This window comes from Podarcis cretensis (genome assembly GCF_951804945.1).
Source record: "Podarcis cretensis genome assembly, chromosome: 2".
Classification (NCBI taxonomy): domain Eukaryota; kingdom Metazoa; phylum Chordata; class Lepidosauria; order Squamata; family Lacertidae; genus Podarcis; species Podarcis cretensis.
In genome coordinates this window covers 29,420,595-29,448,326 of record NC_137171.1, presented here as the reverse complement: position 1 = coordinate 29,448,326, position 27,732 = coordinate 29,420,595, and the positions used below count along the sequence as shown (strand labels likewise).

Sequence of the window (27,732 nt, the reverse complement as noted above, 5' to 3'; positions counted from 1 at the left end):
TATAATCTGAGGCTGGTGGTCCTGAGCCCACACAGCCTAAGGCAGAAGCTTCACATATGCTGTCCCCTGAGCCTAACCCACCAGAGGAATCTAGTGCCTTCCACACTACCACAGCTGCCCCACTGTGCAGGAAGCACACCAGGCAGGAGGCCACAGAATTCACAGAAAATGGAAGCCAAATTTACCATCAATAAGGACTTGCTGAGCTAACAATTTAAATTGGAATACAAGATGGGGAGGTGTGAGGTGGTCGGAGAAACAAGTTAAATGAAAATAAGTAATTGAAACTTTATGTTTTTAATTGTTTGTAAGTTTTGGATTTTTGTATTTTTTGTTATTTTTGTTTTTGTCTTGTTTTTTAAAAAATGCTAATAAATATTCATTTAAAAAAAACAAATTTACCATCAAGTATGCATTCAATGGGACGCGGGTGGCACTGTGAGTTAAACAGAGCCGAAGACTTGCTGATCAGAAGGTTGGCGGTTCGAATCTCCGTGACGGGCTGAGCTCCTGTTGCTCGGTCCCTGCTCCTGCCAACCTAGCAGTTTGAAAGCACGTCAAAGTGCAAGTAGATAAATAGGTACTGCTCTGGTGGGAAGGTAAACAGCGTTTCCGTGCGCTGCTCTGGTTCGCCAGAAGCGGCTTCGTCATGCTGGCCACATGACCCGGAAGCTGTACGCCGGCTCCCTCAGCCAATAAAGCGAGATGAGCACCGCAATCCCAGAGTCAGCCACGACTGGACCTAATGGTCAGGGGTCCCTTTACCCTTTACCTATATGCATTCAATAGAAAGCTGCAGCCAATCCTATACCATGTGTATGGGAAAGACAACAAGGCAGTTTGGCTCCTTGTGCTTGCCAGCTTCCAGGTGGATTGATGGGGTTGGGGGGGTTGGAAAAGAGATGAGCTGGAAGGGACCGTTTCCCTTTTATAATCGGCAGAAAATTCCAAGGAGGACAGCAAGGAGTAAGAGGACACCAGGACAGAGAGAGATTGTAAGGGAGGAAATGTTGCAGCAACATCAGAGAAGGTGTAAAAGTGATAGATGGCTTGCAGGAGGGAGGGTAGGCAAGCCCCTGTGATGAACTGGCTTGTAAACAAGGCATTTGGAGGCAGTGTTCCCCAGCCATTTTTGATGGCCCACCAAGAAGGAAACCAAACTAAAAAATGAAGAAAGCCTCATGAGAAAGAGCCCAACTATTGCACAGTGCAAGTCATTCAGTCTGCTTTCTGGACCTCGAGAATGAGGGCTCTAGTCCCATTCAGCCATGGACCTTGGATGACAACCTTTCAGCCCGTATTTCCATTAGTAAAAACAGGAATAATAGCAGCCTGCCTCACAGAATATGAATGAGAGGTGGGTTGTATGCCAAACAATGCTATATAAATTATGTATAATAATGACACCAAAATCATCACAATGGTACAGGGAAGGACAGCTTCTAAGCAGCTGTCTGCATACTTGCTGCAAACAGCTGTGTTTTCTGTATCTTTCCTTGCTAATTACTACAGAGGTTTGTGTTCAAAGAAAAACTTGCTCCCTCCCCTCTCATCATGCTTCTATTCATCTCCACAGTAAAGAGGCAGTGCTGAATTCATGATTCTGGAATTTACATCTAATACCGTGAGCAAGCTAATGCTATGCCTCTGACTGTTGCCGAAAATGCCAAACCTTCATTGTGCATTTTGCACATTATATCTAACCTACACACAAGCAAGGTGAAGTGGGAAGAGAGCTGGGCTGGGGTGGGTTCAAGATTTGAGCACAAGAATGTAGGCCAAATACAGCACAATCTTTCAGCTCACATGCTATGTTGAGCAACGTTATGTTCATATTTTATTTGTGTGCCATGAGGGTTAACAAACAATTTTTCTCTGATCCAGATAGCACTTGAGCTTCCTGGGAGAGTTGCAGTGATTAAGTATTCTGCCTGTCTGTTGTCCCAGAGGGACATCAACAACAAACTTTTTTTAAAAATGCCAGTTTTTGCTTGCTGTGTAATTAAAGCCTCTGCTTTTCACCAGCAAGGGCAGAACTGTTGGTGTCTCACTCTCTTTGCTGTTTCTAGCTGTATTAATGTTGAAGCAACACTGGAACATTTTGCCTTAAGTAAAAGCTTTCTAATCCAGGAGGGAGGTCAGCAAGTCACATAATCTTCTTGGACCAAGAGTTGACCTTGCTTCATTTCATGCATCTTTGGGGTTTCCATTTGTCACCAGGCTGTTTATCTACAATCTGAATTCATTGGCATCCATATGTCTTGAGAGAGAATGGAAGAGTGTGCCATTGGAGTCAAACTGTTAGAGAGTTACAGTGCTTGCCGTGGCTGTAGAGAACAACACAGAGTTGGTCTACCAATGGGCCTGGTGCCTGAAGCCAATTCCCCATAGAATTGGGGGTCCTGCCATCTTTCATCTGTGGACATTACCAATCTAGTTTAGACATCACTGAGACAGAAGTGTGAACATGCTGGGAAGGTAACCTTGGAACAACACATCTTTGAGACTGCTCTGCCATGTGGTACCCCTGGCTCTTCCTGATACAGCACATGTGGAAAGCATCAGTGGAAAAGGTTGTTGGGTATGGTGGAGCCCAGTTAAACAAAATTGTCTACCGCCTCAAGCCTGGGGTCAGAAATGCTGGTGCATGGTGTGCTAGCAAGACCCTGACCCAAGATGTCAGGCCGATGGTCAGGCCAAACTCCATGCAAGCTTGGAAAAACATTTGATGAGTCTCTGCAGAGCTTCCTCAAGTCTTCGTCATCTGCAAACAACATCTCTCAGATAAGAACCCGCCACATTTTTGTCTTGGTGTGGAGACATGCCACATTGAACAGACCCCCCCCCTCCATCTTCTGTCAAGCTGAAGGCATAGAAGAGCAACAGAGGGAAGAACATGCCAAAGAGAGTTCGGGCAAGAACACAGCCCTCCTTCAAACTGCTCTTTAAAGGGAAGGTGTCTGAGGATGAAGCATCATACTGGATTGTGCCACACATGTTCTCGTGGAAGGACATGGCCATTTTGTGGCGCTTAGATGGGGATCCTATCTTGTTGAGCAGTGTGAAGAGTACTTTTCAGCTGATAAGGTCAAAGCCCTTCATCAGGTCTATGCAATCTGAATTAGAACTCAGGAAACTCAAGGGCTGGTATTCTTTGGCCTCATTTTAAAATCACAAGAACATAAAAAGCACCCTTCTCGCCCCCATAATAACATATCCTCAGGCATCACAGATGCATTTATAGAACAAAACTAAGGAGACACGCTGAAGGTTTTCATGAATTAGACTAGGCAATTGAAATTTGAATTGTAAGCATCCATCCAAAGCAGCACAAGTTTCTGGATGTAAGGTTCTTAGTTAGAGGTTGTGTTCATAGCGATGAGTTGCCAGAAATTCATGCCAATTCATACTGGCATGACAACTTCCTGTGTTGCACCTGTGTGTGTATGTGTGTGTGTACACATGTATATCTTCCAAAATTACTCTGCTACAGTATTTTATGCACAGTCTGTCAGCTGAAGAGGGAGCAGAAATAATTGTCTCCCTATAGGCAGTACAATGGGTTTCTTGCATGCTGGGTAATGTAAAAAGGCTGAAATATGTCTTGCAATGAATTCATATAACTTTGCTTGCAAGAAGCAGGCACATTCATCGCATTAGATAGGCAAGACTACAGATATTAAAATAAGAATTATGTATGTACTTTGAGTTGTCAGGGAGTGGTATTAACTGGTCCGCTGAACGTGCCCCCCTTCCCAGTGCTTTGAGAACCACTTGAACAGGCAGATTCATGGAGGATGAGTCTTATCAATGGATGACAATATAGAACCTCCAGGTTCAAGATAAGCTTCCCCCTAAATTTCTGTGGAGCCACAAATCGGCAAAGGCTGTTGGTTCATGTCCGCAATCAGTGACTGCGGTCTTGGGTTCAAAAATGTTAATGTGCAGCAGTGTAAGGCACTGAACAGCCACTGCTACTGCTGCAGAAAATGCTTACTAAAAAATGAACAAACAGAGGAGGGCATAATAAGATAACAAGTGGCAGCGAACAACTAAACAAAATATTGCCGTGCATTTTGAATAGTGCTGTACTTTATAGGCTCGGGGTTGAGAGAACTTTTTTTCCCCGAGCTTGCCCTGAAACTTCATATACAGTTGTATGGTGGGTAGGTGGGGGTTGTGTAAGTGTGAAGTCCTCTGTTTTCATGCTTCAACATAACAAATCCCAGAGCTGTGTGGTATGATATGTACAGAAGAGTTCAGCAAAGGGGGGCGGGGGTGGGGATATGTACCTGAGGGCCTCTGTTGGCTGATCCCATTTTCAGTCCTCTATTCCAGTTTATTCTTTTCTTTTCATTACAGTGACCTACCTTGTTGGTAGTGAGCACACATAGCTCTTTCTGGGCAAGAAATATTTTGTGAAGTAACAAAGACACGGACACCCAACAGACCTGTGTGCACTTAGTGCCTCCAGGAGGCCCAGAATGGACATGTGAATAATCCATGTATTTCTCCAAAACCAGCATTTATAAGCACCAGCCAAAATATCACAAACTAGTGAGCCTAAGTTTCAGTTCTAGCTCTTCATCTGGCTAGGTGGTATCCAAATGGGAGGTGGGGGCAAGGGAAACAAGATTTAAAAGTACAAAAATTAGACTGCATGTTTTAATCATGTGATCAGCATTTCATTTCTATTCCAAGATCGAAATTACAGACTGAATTAGTTTCTGCTAGGTGCTGCAGGTATCAGGTTACACTTGGGTTTTGGAATAAAGAAACAGTGGCTGACACACACATCCTTTTTTAAAAAAAAGAATATAAAACCTGTTACTGAGATCTCTGTCAATATTTTTTCTGCATACCTAAGAACCCTACTGGTCATCAAAGCAAAACACTAACGGGCACTATATTCAAGCAATTTTTTTCCTTAATCACAACATGTTTTACAGGTGGATTTGCAGATCCCCAGTTTTTTGTTTTTTTTAAAATTGAACCACCAAGAGAATTTGCCAGGTAATAAAACATTTGGTACTTCATCAACTACAGCACAAATACAATTAATTTTCTCTTGATACCCATAGCTACACAGGCATTGAAACATTTGGAAATGCTACTACTTTAATTACTAATTAGCTTCAAGCTGTTGGTCCAACTACTTTGGCCAAACTGACTTTTATGTGCTTGTTTCCAAGACTAGAGAACAGCACGTAGATGTTTTAAAAATAAAAGAATTAGGATAATGCTATCTTTATTTTACCATTCAGAGTGGGTAATATATTAACTCCCAATGATTATTAAACACATTTATCTGCTTTCTGAGAATAGCTGTTCGCCAGAGTGGTGCCTTATTAATCTAATAAATCACTCCAGATGGCCAATCAAAATGCATCATTCTGTGCACACAGGGTGTGTGTTTTTAGTGTGAGTACTTCAGTTTGTTGTTTTTTTAAGTAGAAGTTTAAGAATATTTGGAGTGCTTTGAATAATTACTTGTTGCTGAGTGAAGAACTACAACACAGTTTTAGAGAGAGATTTGTCCAGCAATAACTATTTACTACCATAGATATGAGGCACATTCCAGCAAGAATTTTCCTTCCACAAGCTCCACTGGAAATAGATGTCCCATTTCTTTCATCAGGGTTTACAGGAATATATATATATATACACACACACAAAAGGGTTTTGGGTAGTGAGAATTTTATCCATATTTTAAAATTACTGCAATCCTATATAACATGTTCATTTTTACCTTATATTCCCTATTACCACTAATATTGAAGGGTTATAGCATATCCCCCGGAACTGAATTTTGCTGAGATGTTTGAAATAAAACAGGTGGATTGATATCTCACAGATCATACTCATAGGCTGTCCCATCATTTGACTTGCTTTATTGGAAATAGAATTTGGTCTGCAGTCTGCTTCTATGCATATGTACTCAAAAGTGTGCCCCATCTGTTCTGTGGGGATTACTCCCAGGTAAGTGTACTTAGGATTGCCACCTTAGAAACCTTCAGCCAACATTGTGGTTGATTTTAAATACCCATGTACACAAATAGCCCAAATCAAAGGCGAATCTGCTCCTCAGACTGTCTCTGCCCATCTTTCCCTCCCCTGCACAATCTTCACCCTCAACCATCTCCTTTCTTTGCCCTTCCACCACCATCCCCACAATCTCTCATGAGTCCACTCACTACTTCTCCACTCTCCTGTCCATCTCTCTTCTTCTTTCCTACCACACAATTGCTCATCCCCACTTGCTTGCTTTCTCTCACACACAAAGGCAGGTCTTGTTCATGACAAGACCTCACGAGCAATATAAGCATACCATCGCAAAGGTTTGGCTCTAATTCAGAAAACATTAAAGGTAAAGGTAAAGGTACCCCTGCCCGTACGGGCCAGTCTTGACAGACTCTGGGGTTGTGCGCCCATCTCACTTAAGAGGCCAGGGGCCAGCGCTGTCCGGAGACACTTCCGGGTCACGTGGCCAGCGTGACATCGCTGCTCTGGCGAGCCAGAGCCGCACACGGAAACGCCGTTTACCTTCCCGCTGGTAAGCGGTCCCTATTTATCTTACTTGCACCCAGAGGTGCTTTCGAACTGCTAGGTTGGCAGGCGCTGGGACCGAGCAGCGGGAGCGCACCCCGCCGCAGGGATTCGAACCGCCGACCTTTCGATCGGCAAGCCCTAGGTGCTGAGGCTTTAACCCACAGCGCCACCTGCGTCCCTAAGAAAACATTAGAAAATGCTTATCCAATTTTGGAAGGTGTATTGGCAGTTTTTACACAATACTGGTGAACTCTGTGAATCCACCTGACTACAGTTACAGACTGGCATTCAAAAATGAAATGTTATGGGGAACAATAGTGCATCACTCTTTCACCATCCATTGCTCCCCGCCCCATTACTCTTCCTCCCACAAACTGCTTTTCTCCTAGGAGGAGTTTGAGACCTGTGCTTCCAGTGGAAAAACCTGTGATTCCATATAGAGTCATAGAACTGGAGAGTTGGAAGGGACCCTGAGGCTCATCTAGTCTAGGAATCTCAACTAGGTCATACATGACATTTGGCCATTCAACTTCTGCTTAAAAACCTCTAGAATCCAGTATTAAAGATCCCATCCAAGGGATGTGCAGTATACCTTTATGCTTGCTTCTTTCTCTACCTACCACTATCTTTTGCATTTTGCTCATGTTGCATAAAAAGTCGATTTGGGAGCCTGTTAACAGGGTTTCATGGACACCGCACATGCTGTATCCTACAGGGTGTTCTTCACCAAAGATAGTAAAAAAAAAAAAAAAATACTAACGCTACACTGAACAATAATTAGTGTCTATGAAACAAAAGCTAGCACTGCACATATCCAAGGAGCAAAATTGGTATATGCCATCAGTTGCAGCTGTGCTGTTTTCCTGGTTATTCCATAGTTCATCTAGCTGAGCTTGACATTCTTACAATCTATATAGTTCTCTAGAGTTATGTGGAATAGTCTCCTGAAAATGCTGTATGTGGCACATTCAGGAGTAAAGAATCCTGTTTTGTTCCTGCTGCCTTCTGAGAATTTCAGCTGCCTGCATTTAAACACACACACCATGAAATGTGAACTAAATGTAGATAGGAGAGAGAGCCTAGATCCTGACGCCAAGACTCTGCTAGGAAACACATGCAGCAGGCAGGGTGACCGAGTAGATGCTCTTGTGAGGAATACATGCAAAAGGGGCTGCAAGTACACCTAATTTCTGTAAGGTTTGGTGTGGAAGGGAACATTCTTTCCCTGAGAAATAGGCATTATGCTTCTATGCACTGACTGGTGGCATTACAAATCATTGGCATCAGTCAGTGTTCGATTTATGGAAAAGCAGAACAAGGTTCGTTTCAGAAAAGAGTGTAGTGCTTTAGCTGGTAGTACTTTAACTGATACTTAACAGCAATGCTCAGGTAATCATAGGTCCAGCCCCACTCCCACCTCAAGAGTTCTGAAAACGTTTAAAGTCGGGGAAGTGCAGTACTGGTGTTGCCCCAGTGTCTGACTGCAACTTTTAGGATCTTTTATGTTTAATGCAGGCAACATATGAACAAAAATATACACTCACACCCTAGCCTCAATAGCCACAGGTTGCCACCTCAGCTCCACAGTGGCTCTGGCTCTGTTCAACTGATGGAGGATTTAGCCCCTTAGGAAACTGTTTCATCACTGTGAAACCAGCAGAGATCTCCCTATAACATTATTTATTGCTGCAAGGAGAAAATCCATCCTCTGTCCTTATTTCAACAACCCCTTGCTGACTGTTTCCATCTTGATATGGATAAAGCGGAGAACAACTTCATTGGCTTTCACATGGCACTGCTCAGTGGGATACTTCTGAATTGTAATTGGTTTCTGTCTGAGTGGAAGCCAAGAGGTGTTAGAAATCTGTAGTGTGTCATGATCCTAATCATGTAACACTATTCCAGACACCCACACACCTCTGGGAGACCCACATAGAAGTGATTAGAACAGAACAGAAGCTTGTCTTTTGTTTACTATAGAAAGACTTTTCTAAAGTAAAAAAAAAATGACTGCAAGGAGAGAACAAACATAGTGTGAGAATAGGCCTGCTGGATTGAGCCAGTGGTTCATCTAGTCTATCATCCTCCATCTTGGAAGCCCACAAGTATGGCATGAGCGCAACAGCCATCCTCCACTGATTGCCCCCCAACAGCAAAAACTGGTTTACAATTCCTTTACTGCCTCGGAAGGTAGAGATCACAGTAGATTTCATTACTAATGGCTGTTAATAGTCCTAACACTCAATAAATTTGTCCTGTCTTTTTAAAGCCATCTGTTGTTGTTGTTTAGTCATTTAGTCATGTCCGACTCTTTGTGACCCCATGGACCAGAGCACGCCAGGCACTCCTGTCTCCCACTGCCTCCCGCAGTTTGGTCAAACTCATGCTGGTAGCTTTGAGAACACTGTCCAATCATCTCATCCTCTGTCGTCCCCTTCTCCTTGTGTCCTCAATCTTTCCCAACATCAGGGTCTTTTCCAGGGAGTCTTCTCTTCTCATGAGGTGGCCAAAGTACTGGAGCCTCAGCTTCAGGATCTGTCCTTCCAGTGAGCACTCAGGGCTGATTTCCTTCAGAATGGATAGGTTTGATCTTCTTGCAGTCCATGGGACTCTCAAGAGTCTCCTCCAGCACCATAATTCAAAAGCATCAATTCTTCGGCAATCAGCCTTCTTTATGGTCCAGCTCACACTTCCATACATCACTACTAGTATGTATGGAAGTATGTATACTATGTATGGAAGTATGTATACTAGTATGTATCCTAAGCCATGGCGAAGGGGCTTGAATAACTCAGAGAAGCTATGAGCTATGCCATGCAGGGCCACCCAAGATGGACAGGTCATAGTGGAGAGTTTTGACCAAACGTGATCCACCTGGAGCAGGAACCAGCAAGCCACTCCAGTATCCCTGCCAAGAAAACTCCATGGACAAAGATAACAGGGATATAAAGCCATCTAAGCCATTATGAGTTGCATGGTGTGAAGGTGCTTTCTTTTGTTTATCTTTAATCTTGTGCCTGTCAATTTCATCGGATGACCTCTAATTTGAAGTGTTATGAGAGAGGGAGTATCATTCATTCCACTTCCTCTACACTATGCATAATTTTATAAGACTCCATCCTGCCCCACCTTTGTAACCCAGTCACCTAAGCTGAAAAAATGCAAATACTCTAGCGAGTCCTTATTTCTGGGAAAGGAATTAATGTTATTGCTAAATCACTTATTTCGGATCACACTCTTAATCCCTTGCTGATAATTGGCCACTAATTCAGACATTTACACATGTACTGATTTCAGGTTGCTCCCATTTGTGTGTGTAGATGGTTTATTCCATTCCCCTCCCGAGTTGCTAGAACCAAGTACTGCCTTGGTTTTAGCAACATCATTCATTATCAGGACCAGCCTACCCATGAAGCAGGGTGAAGTGACCATCTCAGGTGGCAGGAGCCATAGGGGCAGCAGATATTCATGTAGATCTTCCTTCCATCCTTGTTCCTGATGCAGATCTTCACTCACCCTTCTCCCCTGGTGGGGATAGGGGCACCATTTTGTGGTTAGCCTCAGGTGCCAAAATGTTGTGCGTCAGTCCTGTTTATCAGTGCATTCCACTACAGCTCACCAGAGTATGAGGCCAAAAATACTGAGTTGTACCCAATGAAGCTGTCCTGTTCTGCTAGTGCAGCAGAACTTCTCCTCTCTCTACATACCCTCCTGTGCCTCTCCCAAATCTGCCCTAGAAAGTTGAGGAACCACCAGAATAGAAGTGGGGGATACACAGGGAGGGGGAGTTAAGAGAGGAGATGTTTCATTGCAAAGTGACAAAGTATATCAGCTTGCTCTAGTACATTGCACAGTATGGAAGCTTGTGATCAGGAAGCTAATGCCCTGGTCCTCATCTGGTTTCCGGCATAAAATGAAGATTGGATGCAACCTATTGTCTGTTTATGTATGTGATACTTCCTCATATAATAACCATATAGAGAAAACCATGTAGCTCTTCCTTTCCATAATTTGGCATGGTAGAGCAGATAAGGTGAAACAAAGGCCAGCACTATGAACATATTTGGCATCATAGGCCAATGCAACAAATGTGCTGAAGGCACTTTGGTGCAGCCAGCTTCTGATATGGACAGACTAACTCTATGGGAGCTGTTACACAGGGAAGAAGCATTTCCTAATCCATACTTACAAAAGCCATGCTAGATGCCAACTGGTAATGTTTAGATTCTGTACATGCCCCTTGTCTTCTTTTCTTGATACAAAGTCCTTTAAGATTTTCTTCCAATTTATTCCTTTGAAATGACATTTTTATCAAAGTATATCTCTCCACTTGAATATACTTAAATATATTTTATCGTGGGCTTGCTTATTACTGTACATTGCTGTTCATTTCTCATGTTCCATTTAACAAACCTTGGATTGTTGCCAAACAATCCAAACACTACTGGGGAGAGTGAGGGAGAATTATTATTTTTTAAATAATAAAATAAATGCTGTCTAGCTTTGTAATCTTTGTAATCTTGTTGTGATTTGTTTCCAGAGGATGGGCTGCTGTGGATTTTTTTTGCATGGCAATATGATTTGGCATACTTTTTTCTGGACTGATAGGGACTAAGTGTGCCCTTTCAGTCTTTATTGATATGTCTTTCTGTTGTGAACTGGGAGGTTCTGATAACCAATCTAAAAGAAATGTTCTTTCTATTGGTCTAGAACAAATTTAACGGCTACCACGCCTGTTTTCTCAGTGGTAACCAATGCCTGGTCTCTCAGGCTACAGTGCCAACTGATTAGCAGCACTGTTTTATATCAGCAGAACCTTCATCATGGCATGAATAATAATTTCAAAGGATGTCGTCATGAAAGCAAAACACCTGAGCTGAGTGAGTGCTTGGTTTGAAAACTGCTGGCCTGGCTCTGAAAATCCAAAGTACACCTTTCTCTGCACAGAAAGCCAACTCACGTTTGACATTTAATATGTATGTTTTCATGCCGTTACACTTCTGCCTAATTGTTTTCAGCAGCCATTCCCAAAATATGAGCAGCATCAACTTCTTGCAATTGAGTGTGCTTGCTTCCTTAAATAACAGGGCAGAATCTTTACGATCCCCTAGCTGCTCAGGCCCTCGACAGGAAGAAGTACAGGATCTCCACATGTTGTCTCCAATTTTGAATTATACCTTCTGTGTTTACACTTCCCTGCCACATACTTTATGGAGCCTTTTATTCATAAGGAATTATGCAGAAGTTGCACTCCTTCCATCTAAACAGAAGAAAGACTTGGAGACAAGTGTAAAAATGGTCCTGTGCTAGGGATGAGCTTTCGGGTTCGTAACAGCAGCCACAAGATTCAAATATATCTGCTGTGACAAGCCATTTATATGAGCTTCATAAATTTACGTTGCTGTTTAAGAAAATGGGATATTCATTTGCTTTCTGTGAGAACTTGTAGCCTGAATGAGACAAGACAAAAACAAATAGACCTTTTCAAAAGAGTGAGTAAAGAATAGGTTTTGGAATATTTGTCAAATAACGGATACGGTTTATCAGCCATAGGCTTAAAATGTGCATTTTAAAATAAATGTCCCAAGTGAGAGGATTTCAGTGCCAATATCATTTTTGCAATTGATCTATGTATACATCTGCATTCAAGCAGTGCATTCCAGTTGCATTCCCTGTCATTTGTCAATGAAAAATTATCTGCATTAGATTTCTTGAAAATATTGCCTGTGTAGACATTTTATCATATTTATTTTAATTGGTTAAAAGAAACAACTGAGGCTTTGATCACTTGACAGCCCTGGGGCCCAGTGGTGGATGATGTGCAGTTCAGAAGGTAATGAAGTGTATAAGAACAGAAAAACCTCATCTGCCCCTTGCTGGTTTTGGTCAGATTGCATGGGCTGAAGGGTCCCTGTTCTGGTTGAAATTAGAGGCATTTGGAATCACAAGAAGCCTTTCTTTGCCATTCTCCTGTTGTATTCATTTTTATTATTATTATTTAATTGGCAGATTCCAGAAGAACATGATTTGGAAAGCCAGGTCCGCAAAGAAAGGGAGTGGCGGTTTCTGCGCAATGCCAGAGTCCGAAAGCAAGCACAGAAAATCATCCAAAAAGGTGGTCAACTTTTTCTCCCTTACCCACCCCATTTTATACATCTCCTGGCACCAAGGAGAATGCTTATCCACTCTTTACATGAGGCCATGAACAAGAACACTGTTCATAAACCATTTGTTTGGCCAGCATTGACCTCTTTAGCGTGAGCTTCTGCTCACAACTTCAACTTGTTTTGTTGTAATGGGGTTGTTTGCTTTTGAGAGTTAGACAGCCTTTTTCTCCTTGGGTAAAGCACATGCATGTGGAATCAGCAGGCTGGTAGTTACAAGAGTCTGGGAGACACATATTGCCAATATGATTTGTGGTTGTCCCATTGTTTCCTAACCCAGGAATTTAGGAGATACACAAGGATCACTGCCATGGAATATCTGAATGAACAAGGCTGTTCTCTGCTCCTGACTGTTTCCTGACTAACCCAGGAGTTTCAGTGTGCCCCAGTTATATTGTTTTCCTGGAGTGGCAAGTTCTTTCCCTACAAATTGTAGCCCCTTCTTCATATCCTTGTGTGCCTGTGTTTTAAACAGGTATTTTAATCCTTGCCTAAGTCAGCTTTTCTCTACATTCATGCCACTTTGCATCACCAAGGTCTGGTTTTTAATGTGAACCGAGAGAGAGTGACAGACAGACAGACAGACAGACAGACAGACACAGAGGGAAAAGACTAATGTGTCTCTCTCAGCAGCAGGACACTTGCCCTCCAACACCATCTCCTCTTGCGTCCTGTGTACATGCTCCTTTTCACACGTATGTTGCATGGGTACATTAGTATAGTAGTGGTTAGAATTAATTAGCTAATTCTCCCTAACCCAGGAAATGTGCATGTTGTAGCTGAGCTATTCCCCACTGACATTCAAAGCATGTGCATATTTTGATTGTGTGTGTGTGCTCAGTAATCATTATCCCATATTAAGATCTGTGCTTAAACGTAAGTAACTAGCTAAATCTGCCCATGTAATTCTATTGCCGCTGTCTATAGGCGGATTGAATCCCCGCAACGGGGTGAGCTCCCGTTGCTCGGTCCCTGCTCCTGCCAACCTAGCAGTTCAAAAGCACATCAAAGTGCAAGTAGATAAATAGGTACCACTCCGGCAGGAAGGTAAACGGCTCTGGTTCACCAGAAGCGGCTTAGTCATGCTGGCCACATGACCCGGAAGCTGTACGCCGGCTCCCTCAGCCAATAAAGCGAGATGAGCGCTGCAACCCCAGAGTCGGCCTCGACTGGACCTAATGGTCAGGGGTCCCTTTACCTTTACGGGGCGATTCCGGGGGGGGGGTGTATGTGAAACATGTGCCTACCGAGGAAGCTTGCTAACACTGAATGCTAGTAGCAGAGCTTCTGGACAGTCTTGCTGATCAAAAATGGCATGCCCCACCAAAAGCAAAATATTCGAGATAAAACGAATTGCTCAAAGACATTGAACATATGCTGCTGAACAGAGCCAGGCTTTTCTTCCATCCAGTAAAGTTTAGATGGATGCGGCAGCTTGTTTACAAGAGATGGTGTTGCAGGCGAAATGCCAGCATTTTCACCTTCTCCAAAGAGCAGAGTCAGAGTTTGATAGGTGTCTAATACTGCTGGGGTTTTCAGCAAATTAGCTTGTGATCTGCAAGAGCCTGCTGTATCCCCTTCACATTCACAAGGCACGTAAAGGGTTTCAGTATCCTTTGGTTTTATGGGGCCCCATAAATGATTGTTTATTCATATCCTGTCATGTTTCTGCAATGCTTTTTTATGTGTGGCCTCTTTTACACTTACAGCTTCTTTCCCTTCATATACATTGGACTCACGTTTCATCAGCATATATATTCAGTGCTGTACTGAAAGCGCATCTTGCTTATTTATAACTCTTTATTCATTTACAAGGCAGCAGTCAGACTGTGGGCTTTATTGTTTAATGACAGAGGATATTTGAATTCCCTGTATCTTGCTGAAGTGGCCCCTTAATTTTGCATAGCTGTGGTTAGAATTGACATTTCTACTCTTTCTGCAGCTTGGTTGGCCAGTGAATAAGAGCAAATTTGTGCTGTTCACCTATACTGCCATTTTCAGCGTGACTCAAGATTGCTCTCACCAGGGATGAGAAAATTTGGGGGGACTTTCCGTCTACAGATGTCAGCTGGGGAAAGATTAGTGTGAAATATTAATCTGTCGAGAGAGATGGTCTGTTTCTCACATATAGCTCAGTCCTTTGAGACCTAGTAGGCTTGAGTCAGCAGAGAAGAGAGCCTTACATTTTTATTTTAAAGGAACAATGCATACAACTCTGCAAACAGTTAAGGATGCCAGTTTCAGAATTTTATTTTGCATACTCTTAGCAGTGGTGGAAACACTGGAGGATTTTTTTGGTGCTGTCCATTTTGGAAATCTGCCTCCACTTACCTGCAAAAAACATTTTGTCACAAGAATATATTCAGATTTGCTTTACACCGGAACTCCAGAAAATGATGTTCTTGTGTGAATTTGCCATTAATATTTGGGGGCTTTGAGCCCTATTTAAGTATGAAACTTCGGCTGTTATCGTAGTTGAGCATTATTGGCATAGTGCAATAAGTATTTAACAAGGCACAAACATTTTGCCTGCTTAATCCAATCTGTTCTCGTCTTAACCTCCTTAGAGCGCCGCTATCAAAATCTGAAAAGATTTGCGAGATCTCCAATTTGTCAGGAATGCAAGGCAATGTCAGGAGAGGCTATCAAACAGTGAAGACAACTTGGCAGTCTTCCCCTGTGCTCTCACACAGAAAATAGACAGACATGTAATGCAGGAGGGAATCAAGTACAACAGTTGGGCACTTGCTGAGTGATGTTTTCATTTTCTGTGTGGACCGAGGACAAATAAAGATAGCCTGGACAGAAACAGGGTGGGTTCCCTCCTTTAATTTGAGGAGACCAGGCATAGCATATTTCAAGAACCTCCTTTGTAGAATACTAAATTATGTACATTCAATGTAGTCTTGCGTATCAGAATTTATTTTTTATGATTATGAATATTTATTACATTTCTACCCCGCTCTTCCTCCCAAAGGAACCCAGAGCAAACAAAAAACACACCAAAGTGCTAGAACAATACAATAAAAATAAAGCATATTTATAAGCAATTTAAAATATTTTAAAACATAAAACAATCACATATCCTCACAGCTTAATAATTTCAAAGTTTCCATGAACAGTCTTTCAGCAATCAGGTACTTGGGTAAACAGGAGTGTTTTTAAGTCCCTGCTGAAAAGTTACTAATGAGGGAGGGAGATGCTCCTCCCGAGGGAGGGCATTCCACAAAGAGAAAACCACTAGCAGGGGAAGGCCTTCTCATGAGTTAATGCCACTTAGGCAGCATATATTGGCAGTCCCACTGATAGGACCTCCCCTGCCAGTCTTAGGGCTCAGGGTGGCTGGCATTGTGAGAGGTCCTGATACCACTATTCATGTTGTTTTTCTCTTCCTTTCCCCCCTAGGTATTTCACGACTAGATGATCAAATCTTCCTGAACAGGAACCCTGGCATGCCGTCAGTGGTCAAGTTTCACCCATTCACCCCATGTATAGCAGTGGCTGACAAGGACAGCATCTGGTAAGGCACTGGCATTTTAAACACCCTTGAGCTGGTGCCCTGTTCTTGCTGCTAAGCAAAAGCCTCATACATGCAGTCGTCTTGTTGTGCCTGGATTTGTTACAGACCCTCCTAATAGAATTTCAGCCTTATTACTTTCTCTGCAGAAGCCGGAGGTGTAATGAAGAGACATTAATCAAACGTTGTTAAATACTCAAAGTGGGGTGGGCGGGCTGGAGGAATACATTTGATTTGGAGCCAGTGTATAGAATAACATTTTATTTTATTTTTATCCTGGGAACTTAAATCCACTTGGAACCTGAATCCAACTTACCTATTTGTTTCCCCCCTGCCTTTCCCAGTTTTTGGGATTGGGAAAAGGGAGAAAAGCTGGACTATTTTCACAATGGGAACCCACGCTACACAAGGATCACTGCCATGGAATATCTGAATGGACAAGACTGTTCTCTGCTCCTGACTGCTACAGGTGGGTATGGCCTCATATTTTTTAAAAAGGAGGGCTAAGAAAGTGTTTTCTGCCCTGTCTATGGACCTCATCTTGCATTTCAGTCACACAGAGGTGTATTGTTATACATGCTTCCTTATTTTATTCATCTGTTTTAGTAAAGGGACCCACCTTTTAATAAAGGTTGTATTTTTTTGAACCAAGAGTGAAAACTTCCGTAGCCTTTTATTTTGCACTGTCTTCAGTGCATCCTGCCTACAAACTTATTGAGTCACTCACAAAACTCTTCAAGCACACTGGAGCTTCTCTGTTTGAGAATCTTCCTGTGAGCTGTCTCTCACCATGTCTGTTGCCCTCACCTTCATTTCATCCCAAGTTCAGAAAATGCTTTGGGAATCAGGACAGTCTAGCACTAGCCTGTTCCCTCATACCAGTTTTTCTTATCCTGACGTCAGGAATCCTAACCATCAGTTTTAACCCCTGTGCACTTTCTTTGGCCGTCACAACTCCAGAGTAATCCTCTGCTCCATAGAACTTCAGGCCGGGTTAACAGATAAAGTAAGCTTCTCCAGAGACCATTATTCTTGCAGGGTGTGTCTTCAGGAATATTGTGCTTTGTGACAATCCCTTCCAAAAGCAGCATTATTTTGTGCAGCCTATTGCCCATCATATTTTTCCTAAGCATATCATTGTTGTCCTAGTGAACAACACTAATGTTGAGTGCACAAGCAAGACTCCAGTCTCCCATGAACTGCAGTGGGAATCATACGTGTACCACATAGGCAAATGAAAAACTGTGCATCCATTCAGGGAAACATCCACCTCAGCAAAGTGTGGCCTGATTCTCTCTTCTCCCCCCCCCCCCCCATTTGAGGGTTTGGTATGTGAAATTCATTTGGAAATTATTGTACATACTATAATTGTTTTCAGTTTTAGCCTTCTTGCTTTGAGTCTATAGCCAAGGTAATCACAAAATCTTTAAAGATAATAATCTGTATTTATTCCAGACCTATCTAAGTTTATGATACAGTTAATGAATAAAGCTTTGTCCATAACAAGCAGGAAGAAGCTAAACTACTGAGTCTATTTTCATTAACCTTGTTTGAATACTGCTGCTATCACCAATTTAGAGAGACAGAGACTTTAAAAAACACACAAAAAAGCATCAAACAGCACTTCAAACAAATTTGCTTGGAAGGATACAGTTAATCCCATTTATTTATTACAGTGACTACTGAAACAGATATATTAAGGCAAAATGTTTTGGCTTCTGCCTTCTGTGGCTCCCTTTGACTCTCGTGTCAGTCAAAGGGTGTTGTAGTCGTCTTACCACCTTGACTATAGCACCCTTGATTTATATGAGAGCTGGTGAAGAAAGTGGAAGCTGAAATGTTTTGCTATAATACCTCCATTTCAGTAGTCCCTCTACAGATAGATATGGGGATGGTGGGGAGTCAGCACTGTACTATTTTTAGATTAGAGCATCTTCAGTGTTCCTGTCTAGTCTCAAGTATATAAACTAATAAAACATGTGCTGCTATATACTGTTGTAGCAGCAGCAGCAGCAGCAGCATAAAGTGCTGTTTTCCCTGTTTCCTTAAACAGCTGGATTTTTTTTATTGCTGTAGTGTTTGACTTAATAAGGAAAATTGGGCCAATGGACTATGAGACAGCTAAAGCATTGCTCCCATAAACAGTGGGGGGAAATGTTTGCTGAATGACAAGAGGGAGCAACAAATAAGATGAAGGTTTGGAGAAATAAGGTGCTGCAAGCAGACTGGTCTTAAAGATTGCCATGCCAGGCTAGAATCATTCATAAGATCCTTGCTCATTTTCAGGCGGAAAACACACTAAAAGAACACTTCAAGGAAAAGAATAAAATAGAAAGCCAACAGAATCTTTATATTACATGTTCTCCAGTTTTTTTCATAATGTGTGCCTCTAATTTAAAATCAAAAAGAGCTTTCTGTATGGTACCTATATGTTTTGCCTATAGGTCAAATAATGGTTTGGGAGAATATTTCTTAGGAAAGTGTTGCATGGATAAAACTTTAACCTATCAGAATTTGACCTTAATGCTGCAACGCAACCTAGATCAGATCCTTTCCCCTTCCTTTAGTGGCTACTGTTACACCAATGGGAGATCCAGTCCCCATCTCTTCTTGTACTATAACCCTCAGTGGGTGTTTCCACATGGCAGTTTATTGGAAACTCTGTGTTACTCCTGCAGGGCACATACAGTCTCATCCTCATCAAAATGCAACCCCATATTATTTCTCCCCATTTAATCCAGATTGATTGTTTTCCCCCTCCTTTTTTTAACCTATCAGAATTTCCACAGAACAGGTAAATCCAGATTAAATGGGGGGAAATGTGGGGTGGCATTTTGATAGCAATTTTGTGCGGATGCTGCAGAACTGTTACATTCATGGACAGCATAGAGTACACAGTAAGATGCTATTTGCACCCAGTGATCCTCCAATTCACAATCAAAATTGGGATAATACTAGGACCGCAGGAAGCAAAATTCCTTCCAAAATGGCTGACTTAATTACCAGTAAGGCCGTCTGGAAATACATAATCTATATTGCTGTCAAGCTAGGTTGCTGCCTGTCACTCTGAATGTGGCAGAGGATAGTGGAGCTTGGCATATTACTCCCTTACTTAAGAGGCAAACGGACTCAACAATATGATTAGAAAGTGTCAGATCAAGCTTTCCATAGTAACAATTGATCTCTCCATAAGGATGCCTGCTTCATGTTTGGAGAACCATGGTGTAGTGGAATCTGTCTGAAGCAGCATGAATTTTCTGCTGGAGCCAAATCAGTAATGGTGATTAATTTACGGTACTGGGTAAGCCCAGCTTACCCTTCTGAGCTGAATTGCCTTATAGTTTTCTTTCTGTCATTCCTTCAAGATGATGGTGCTATAAGGGTGTGGAAAAACTTTGCTGACTTGGAGAAGAATCCAGAGATGGTAACAGCCTGGCAGGGCTTGTCAGACATGCTACCAACAACACGCGGTAGGTATGACCTAGCATTCTATCTGGATTTGAAGGGGCAAAAGTAGTTTGCCATCATTTGGAACAGGGTTAGGTAACATGGAGTGGTCTTCACTGTCTACAGTAATACCTTGTTAACAATGTTTTGGTCTTGATGGAGCCGATGAGAAATTTCTGCCCCGCGATACTTTAAAAACAAATAATAAATGTAAGATTAAGCAGAGATGCCAGATGGGGAATAGATGCAAACTTTTTCATAGTGCTGAACAGAGGAGTACAGGTGAGTTCCCTTCCTGGACTGCGCTGGAGTTTCATCACTGGAGGTCAGATCTAACTTTTTTGCTTCTAGATAGAGAATTGTTGTGTGAGGCTTTTCTAAGCACTGCCCTTCCTTGGACTCATTATTGCAGCTGGTTTTCTCCTCTCACTTTGGGGTTTTACCCCAAAAACTCACCTCTTGCCACTATCCTTTTTTTGGTTTGCTTGTTCCCTTTTGCCCCAGCTCTGCATGCTTCCCATACTACCTTGCTCAGCCTGCCTTGACTTGGGCACACCGCTTGCAGTATTTCCTGCTGTTCATTGTGGAGGGAGGATGGAAGGTCAAGTGAAATGTCACATTTACAGGATGGTAGTGCAAGTAGTTTGAGTGTCCCGAACATGTTGAGAATCCAGGCAGGGTTAGGTGTCAACAAGAAACCCATCACTTAACAAGCCCGGCTGAGAGACTGAGGTGCAGGGTTAGGTGACCAAAAAAAACCCCACTATGCCGGATGTGATAATGAAGGATACTTGGTCTGCTTCCAAGACACGAGGAGTCATTAATGCTCTGACAGTTCTCATTTCTGAACCTGTGCATCTCAGCACTGAAGCCTGACAACCGCTTATTTGAAAACTTCCTGTTGCTAAACCAGCACTTTGCATTCCATTTAAAATATTTGTGCTGGCATAGCCAGTAAGTGATAGTGGTTTGATACGTCAAAATAAAATCTCTGCCCTTTGAACATTAAGGGTTTTACATTTCAGTAGCGCTGCCTACATGTTTTCCTTTAATGTCCTCTTCCTCCCTCACATTGCCCGGCTTTTCCTGTATAATGTGCCTTCTAGCTATTCATTGGAATTCACAGACGATGCCTCACTCAGATCTTAAAACTTTGACAGACCTTCCTCTGGTTCTTTCCATGAAAAGAATATTATGGTGATTCTGTTCCTCTTCCTTTTCGGCCAGGTAGCCTGAAATTTGAGGTGCAGCTGCTGCAAACCCGAGCTTCTGTAACGCACCATTACATGTGCACAGAACCGATCATAAAGTATGGGCAGTTAGATGTCTGCTATAAACATTGCTGTGAGTGAAATCCTGCCATTTACAGGAATATTGTCAATAAAAGCAGCTAAGAGATGCTTATCTTGCAGTTCTTGAACTCCCTCTGCTGCTTTGGGTGGAGAGTAGAGTACCAAAGTCAAATCTTGTTGATCCCTTCAGGTCTTGTCTTCACAGTCCCTTTACCAAGCTTTAAAGCTTACGTGATGTTCATTAAACACACATCTCACCCTAAAGCATCTTGAAAGCACATACAGTGGTACCTCGGGTTAAGTACTTAATTCGTTCCAGAGGTCCGTTCTTAACCTGAAACTGTTCTTAACCTGAAGCACCACTTTAGCTAATGGGGCCTTCTGCTGCTGCCGTGCCGCCGGAGCACAATTTCTGTTCTCATCCTGAAGCAAAGTTCTGAACCCGAGGTACCATTTCTGGGTTAGCGGAGTCCGTAACCTGAAGTGTATGTAACCCGAGGTATCACTGTATTTGAGAATCAGCATAGCCAGTGTTGGATTACCCAGTAGGCAGAGGGGTGTGTGTGTGTGTGTGTGTGTGTGTGTGTGTGTGTGTGTATTTCAAAACAAGCACTGAATTAATCATCGTAGGAGAAATTAGAACTTTGTTAGACTTCCTTATGCGCCACTACATGCTCTTCTCCCATTTTTCTGTTATTTTTATTGCTTATCCCCACCAAAACCAATGAATTTATCCAGAATTTGCAATCAGAAAATCTAGAAAGAAATTATCTTAACTTTAGCATACTTGTAAGGTTTGTGTCACACACACACATTAGCAAATACTTCAAGTACAAATGCACTAAGCAAAAAGGCTAATTTAAATGGAATACATATAAAGCAGCCAACCCCATCATCCCCAATCAGTGTGGCCAAGGCTTAGGGGTGATTGGAACTGTAGTGCAAAACATGTAGAGGGCACCAGTTCGCTGGAGGCTGATATTAATGATACTGCGTCCAATGCTGGCAATAATTTTTGAGAGCTGGCTTTGAAGTCCAAAGAAAGTGGGATAAATCCTGTGTTACATTTTGCTTCACAAAAATAGACAAGCAAAGTCCATAACTAAATTTTGAAAATATTCGTCTGAGACACTTGTAGTCTGATAGCCAATACATTGCTTCTCTCATCAATCAATATGTTAAACTGGAAATGTAGTTTTCTAACCCATGTAATTCCTTTGAAGTAGGTGAAGAACTTGTGGCCTTCCAGTTAATGTTGAACTTCAACTCCCATCAGCCCCTGCCAGCATGACCAATGGTTCAGGGATGATGGGAGTTGTAGTGTGGCAACGTTTGCAGGATCACAGGTTCCCTAATCATGCTTTAAAAGGTTTAAGATAAGGCGAGAACCTGCTATCACATGGACACAACTTGATATGTGTTGCTGTACTCTGATATCCTCACTTCTGATGTTAACACCCTATAAGCCCTTTGTTATAAATTCTGAATGAGAGTGACTGTTTTTGGCTAAAAATATACTCTGTTTAGCTATCATCTCTTATCTTAAAATAATTCATTTTTATTGTTTTTAGTCACTACAAAAAAAAAGTTTGAGGCTGAAGAGAAGTGGCATTTCATTGATTCAGTTCAATAAAATGTGTACAAGCAAATATTGCCTTAACCCTTGGACTCCAGCAGAGGCTGGTGTGTGCAGTCAAATCCAATTGTATCCTTGGCTCTTCCTTTGAAGTGTCTGCCACTGCTGTTGTCTGTGGCTGCAGTTCAGAAGATGAGAAGACAAGAAAAACCTGCCCACGTAACAACTCCTTTTAAACAACGTTCAGGCATCATAAAAAAATAAAACGTGTAAGAGTAATGAGAGCAGAGCAAACCAACATGTTGACATAAAAAACATTCCCATGAAGCATTGATTTACAGATACAGCCTAGCATGGGTAATGGGCAATGGTTTGTTTTTTGATAGTAAAGAACAGCTGTTCCTGATCATCCCCCTTTCACACTTTTCTATAGCATGAGCAAATGATTTCTGTAGAGAAGAGTTGCCCAGGTCCCTTGTGACTGTTGTTTCTGATTTCCACTATGGCTTGGATTTTCTCCCGGTAATTTCCTCACTGTTTCGGTGAATAAGAAACAGCACTAAGGGAGAGTGATTGTGCTTCCTTTACAGAACTATTACATTTCTCTTTCGGTCCTTGATTTTGTTACTACCTATGCATATTGCTGTGGGAATGAGAGGGTTAGTTAAATTCACTCTGTGCAAAGGTGCAGGGTGAATTAAATGAGTCCTCTGAAGAAATGAGATTGTTGTTAGAAGTGCTGGCCTTTGCTGTGGAGACTGCTGGTGCAGTTTGGCACAGGGCTGTAATCTGACTCCTGCCTCTCTGAGACCATTGTGCTTGTGGCCTCGATTTTCTGTATGGTGCTTCCTCTTCCTTCCTCTTTTTACATGCTAGTGGAACGATACCTGAATTTTAGCATCCTCTGCTGTTGGTTGTTTTTCCTCCATCTTTCTCCTCCATCTTCTAATCCTCAGTTGGTGATGTAATCATCTTGATGAAAAATGGGTCACTGACCTCACAAGGGGATTGAATGAACAGCAGGAGCAGAGGACACACTTAAAGGAGTGGGTGGACCTGACCTCTTTGTGCAAGCTTTCTCATTTGTGAAGAACAAGCTGGAGTGGATTAAGAGGGATGGAAGGAAAGGAATCTTATAAAAGTGTGTGTAATTCTCCAGCAAAACATTAATGTGCCTATATATAGGAAACCCAAAGGCTTCAGCTCCGTACTGACTACATACTGCAACAGCAAAAAGGGTTTTTTTTCTTAGCATTGGTTATGCCCTTTCCTGGCTTAAATCTACCAAATACATTCATTGCCCATCTAAAAGTTAAAGGATTAGGTCTAAGAAAGACAGGAACAAATTTCACATTATGCAAAGTCGTAATATTTTGGATCATGTGAAGATTAGAACAGCTGTGTGAGCACTAGAGAATCAGGCAGGGGGTGGAGGGAACCACAGAATCTATGCACATTATTATGAGTCAGCTCCAGGTCAGTGCTGAATTGGTGTTGATATAATGACCATTTTAATGAAAGCACCCAGGCACCACCTGAAATAGTGCAGGCACAGTTCATATTGTACCACTCCGAAGGAGGTGGGGGGGGGGGAGTTGCTGAAATGAACATCTGAATAAATTCAGCACTTGGCTGTTTTGGCCAAGCAGATCTGTCATTCTGACTTGGTCTGTTCCTCATAACAAGAGATGGACCGGTACTAAGCAAGCCCCTTTATTCTACAGGGTTTTCTTTGTGTGTGCGTGGAATGGTTCTCTTTTAGATGGTTTTGTTTGCAGTTGAACCAGTGAGAAGGGTGACATGGAGAAATAGGAAAGATATAAAAGCAGGGCAAGCCTTGTGCAAGTTAGTGCTTCAGTAGGTTACAGTATCAAGGTGGTTCCTGAGAGGATGCTACTCCCACAGGTGTCCGTTTTGTGATTCAGACACTATTTCAAAAGGTCCTGGTTTATGTAGATTGCATGCGAGGTTTCACATGGAATAGGCAGAGTGACTTTTTCCTTTCTTTTTTACAAAGAGGATGTTTAAGATGAGTGGTTTAACAGAAAGCATAATGCAGGCTCCTAGGTCAGACTGTAGACTGGTAGGGGAAGGACATGGTAGTTCACATCAGCATAACCACATCCTGTGTATTACCAGTTAGAATTAGGAAGAGTGAAGAAGAGAGTTTTGGATTTGATATCCCGCTTTATCGCTACCCGAAGGAGTCTCAAAGCGACTAACATTCTCCTTTCCCTTCCTCCCCCACAACAAACACTCTGTGAGGTGAGTAAGGCTGAGAGACCTCAAAGAAGTGTGACTAGCCCAAGGTCAACCAGCAGCTGCATGTGGAGGAGTGGGGAAGCGAACCTGGTGCACCAGATTACAAGACTACCTCTCTTAACCACTACACCACACTGAAGAGAAAAGAAAAGCAACAGCATAAGGAACATCTTTCCCTGAGGTCAGATAGGCAGTCCATCTAGCCAAGGAGAAAAAAGGTGGCATATAAATGTAAATAAATAAAGGACTCTGACTGGTGCTCTCAGACTACCGTACAGAACAAGTGATGCCTTACAATGGAGAGAATGGGCTGTCACCTCCAACTGGTGCATCTCTGACCTCTTTGCGGGCATCCATCACCACTGCTTTACTTCCTCCCAGTTTTGGGGCTTGTTTTAAAGGTGAGCCCATGGTGTTTGAGAGTGGCCTATGCAAGTCCTGCCCTGGAAAAGGTCAAGCAGGTTCTTTTTCTAGAGTTCCTTGGGCAAACCAAGGGCAGCTAGGCTCAGCATGTGCCTAAGCTGCCCTGTCCTTAACAACTGAGCTGCTGCCGCCACCCTGCAGCTCCTCTCATTATCCAGCCTTCTTCCTAATGACTTCAAATGAATCCCCTTGTACTGCTAATTTCCCCCACTTAAGCAGTTGTTTGAGCAGAGTCCTCTGTAAATTGTCCTTCCTCTCTGAATGAGTGCTCGTTAGCAAATAATTGAAGTGTGCTTTGTTGCTGCCTACTGTATTGCTTCACAGCTGAGCTGGTGGCTCAGTGAGGCCTGAGCAGCACATCGCTTGGCTGTTTGGATTCACCTCTCCCCTCACAGGGTGTTGGGTTTCTTTGTGGGTTTCTCTTTGGTGAGGGGTCATTTGGAGCGCAGCTTTCATTTCTCACTCCTCCACTGACAGCAAGGTGCCTTTCATTCTAGGTAGAGTATAGCAGGGCCCTTCTGAGTGGGATTTGAGCACATGAGCAAAAGAAGACCGGTCTTGCTTTCCTCCTCATGGCTAATGGCTTCCTAGGATGGCTGCTGTGATCAACCTACTCGTCTTCCTTCCTTCCTTCCTTCCTTCCTTCCCTGAATGGAGGCCTCTCTGCCGCTACTGCTTCTCTCTAACTGTGTTCTTTTCTGTTCCTTTTGGGTTGCTTTTCCTAATCCTTTTTTTTTAAGATTTGTTTTGCTTTGGCTGACCAACTTACCCTTAGCATCAACCCCTTAATCCCTGTCTTCTCACAGGTCTGGCCCGAAGGGTTTCAATCTATCTTGACAGAAGTAAACAGGGAGGTGAGTGCTCTCTTTCCTCTTACCTACAATCAGCGCGGGAGGGGTGGTCCTTCTAATCATATGTGTTGTTGTTGTTTTTAAAATGGCATTCCTTCTAACATCTCCTGGGTCCTGTTAATTCTTGGAAGGCAGCTTAGCTTCTCCTGGCCTTCCCATTCCTTGCTTTGTATTGCTTGTCTGTACTATGCACTGTGGGCTTCTACATCTGATATTCTGTCAACATGGGCCTCAAGTGTCCACATGGAAGAAAGGCAAAGGGAGGAGATTCGTGCATTTTCCTTCGCTTCGGGAGCCTGATCACAAAATGTGGAAATTGGAAAGTGTTTTCAAGATATGCAGAGGCAATATTGTTGTGTGATCACTTTATACAAGGATCACAGCAGGCCAGCCATGCTCAGGGTACAGCAGCTTCTCGGCCACCACCATTACTCTTAAACAGTTCAAGAGATGGTCTGGAATGTTTGAGCATCTCTTCATGAAATGCCTCTGTCTTTGTTGACTGCTACGTTACTTTGATTTGTAATTATGGGATGCTGAGTGGAAGTAAATGGCAGGTGTGACCTTGTTTCAATCTGGAAAGTTGGTTTCCGCCTTTGGCAATTAATTGTCTGGAAAAGGTTTTGAACATTTCCAACCTACAGTAAAACATGTATTTAGCTCTTTAGACTGAGACTGGGGGGAAAAAACCTGTGGAGGGATGGGACTTGAAATCCTTCTCTGTTGCTTCAGCTTTTGAGATAGTGACAGATGGCTGGCACAACAGGACATGGTATGTGTGGTATGTGTCAGAAAGCTGATGTAATCTTCTTAGGCGCTCTATGAATTATTAATATTCACTAGTTGATAAGGGCTGGAATGTGTCTGCAGTGATTATCAGAACAAAGGTGGCTGTGTGTTCTGTGATTCAGGCTTCTCTTAGGTTGGGGCCTTTAAACTTTCTCTGGTTATTGGGAAGCAGTGGAGAAGAACATGCAAATACAATGGATTACTATGAGCATCCCATCTTTTGTAGAAACTTGCTGGCAAGCTGACAAAGCTAAAATTAGGAAGGGTGGAGGCTGAAGGGGTTTCCTTTTGATAGGCTGAGCAGTAGACCAGCTTATTGCAACCACCATAGAGAATCAATACTGATGATGCTTTGGAAGCAACAATCTGTCAGGAGCACACGAATAGATAGCTCCGCTTCAGAGCCAGCCTGGCACACCTGTTGAGGTCTTTGAGAACACATTTCTTTCTGTGAGGAGTTGGAGAGTTTCAGAGTGGCAAAATGACTGCAAAAAGCACAAAAATATTTGCTCCAGATTATAAAGTGCAAAGACACTGCCATCCCATCTGATAAATGTGACTAAACTTGTCTCTGATTCATTATTCTATGTGAGAAAAGGTCCATTTGGGGATGTGAGATTGCCAACCAATAGTATCTATCACAATAGCATAACCATGTGGTTCAGCCTCATTTCTCCTCACTCACTGGATGATGGCTAAAGGCAATGCAGGGCTGTCTGTAAATGGGTTTGCTTTTTGTTGTTGTACTGATATTTGAAGGAGTTTAGCAAATGTGGTAAATGTGTCCTGGACAGTTGTTGGATCCTCTTAGGCTATCCTCCATCTTGCCTCAGTCTCACAACTAACAGAAAGTGTGCTCCAG

General features: G+C 42.6%; 1 protein-coding gene across 2 annotated transcripts in view; it reads left to right on the top strand.

Moving 5' to 3' along the window:
* The window catches only part of RPTOR (regulatory associated protein of MTOR complex 1), a 325,970-nt gene that overhangs the window by 272,752 nt on the left and 25,486 nt on the right, over nt 1-27,732 (top strand). Inside the window, exons 25-29 of one of the 2 annotated variants that reach the window (XM_079965356.1) lie at nt 12,559-12,664; nt 16,119-16,233; nt 16,575-16,699; nt 19,596-19,700; nt 26,037-26,084. In XM_079965356.1, the coding sequence (XP_079821482.1) occupies nt 12,559-12,664; nt 16,119-16,233; nt 16,575-16,699; nt 19,596-19,700; nt 26,037-26,084 (499 nt within the window). The remainder of the gene's footprint in view (nt 1-12,558; nt 12,665-16,118; nt 16,234-16,574; nt 16,700-19,595; nt 19,701-26,036; nt 26,085-27,732) is intronic. The other variant, XM_079965357.1, reaches the window with a different exon arrangement.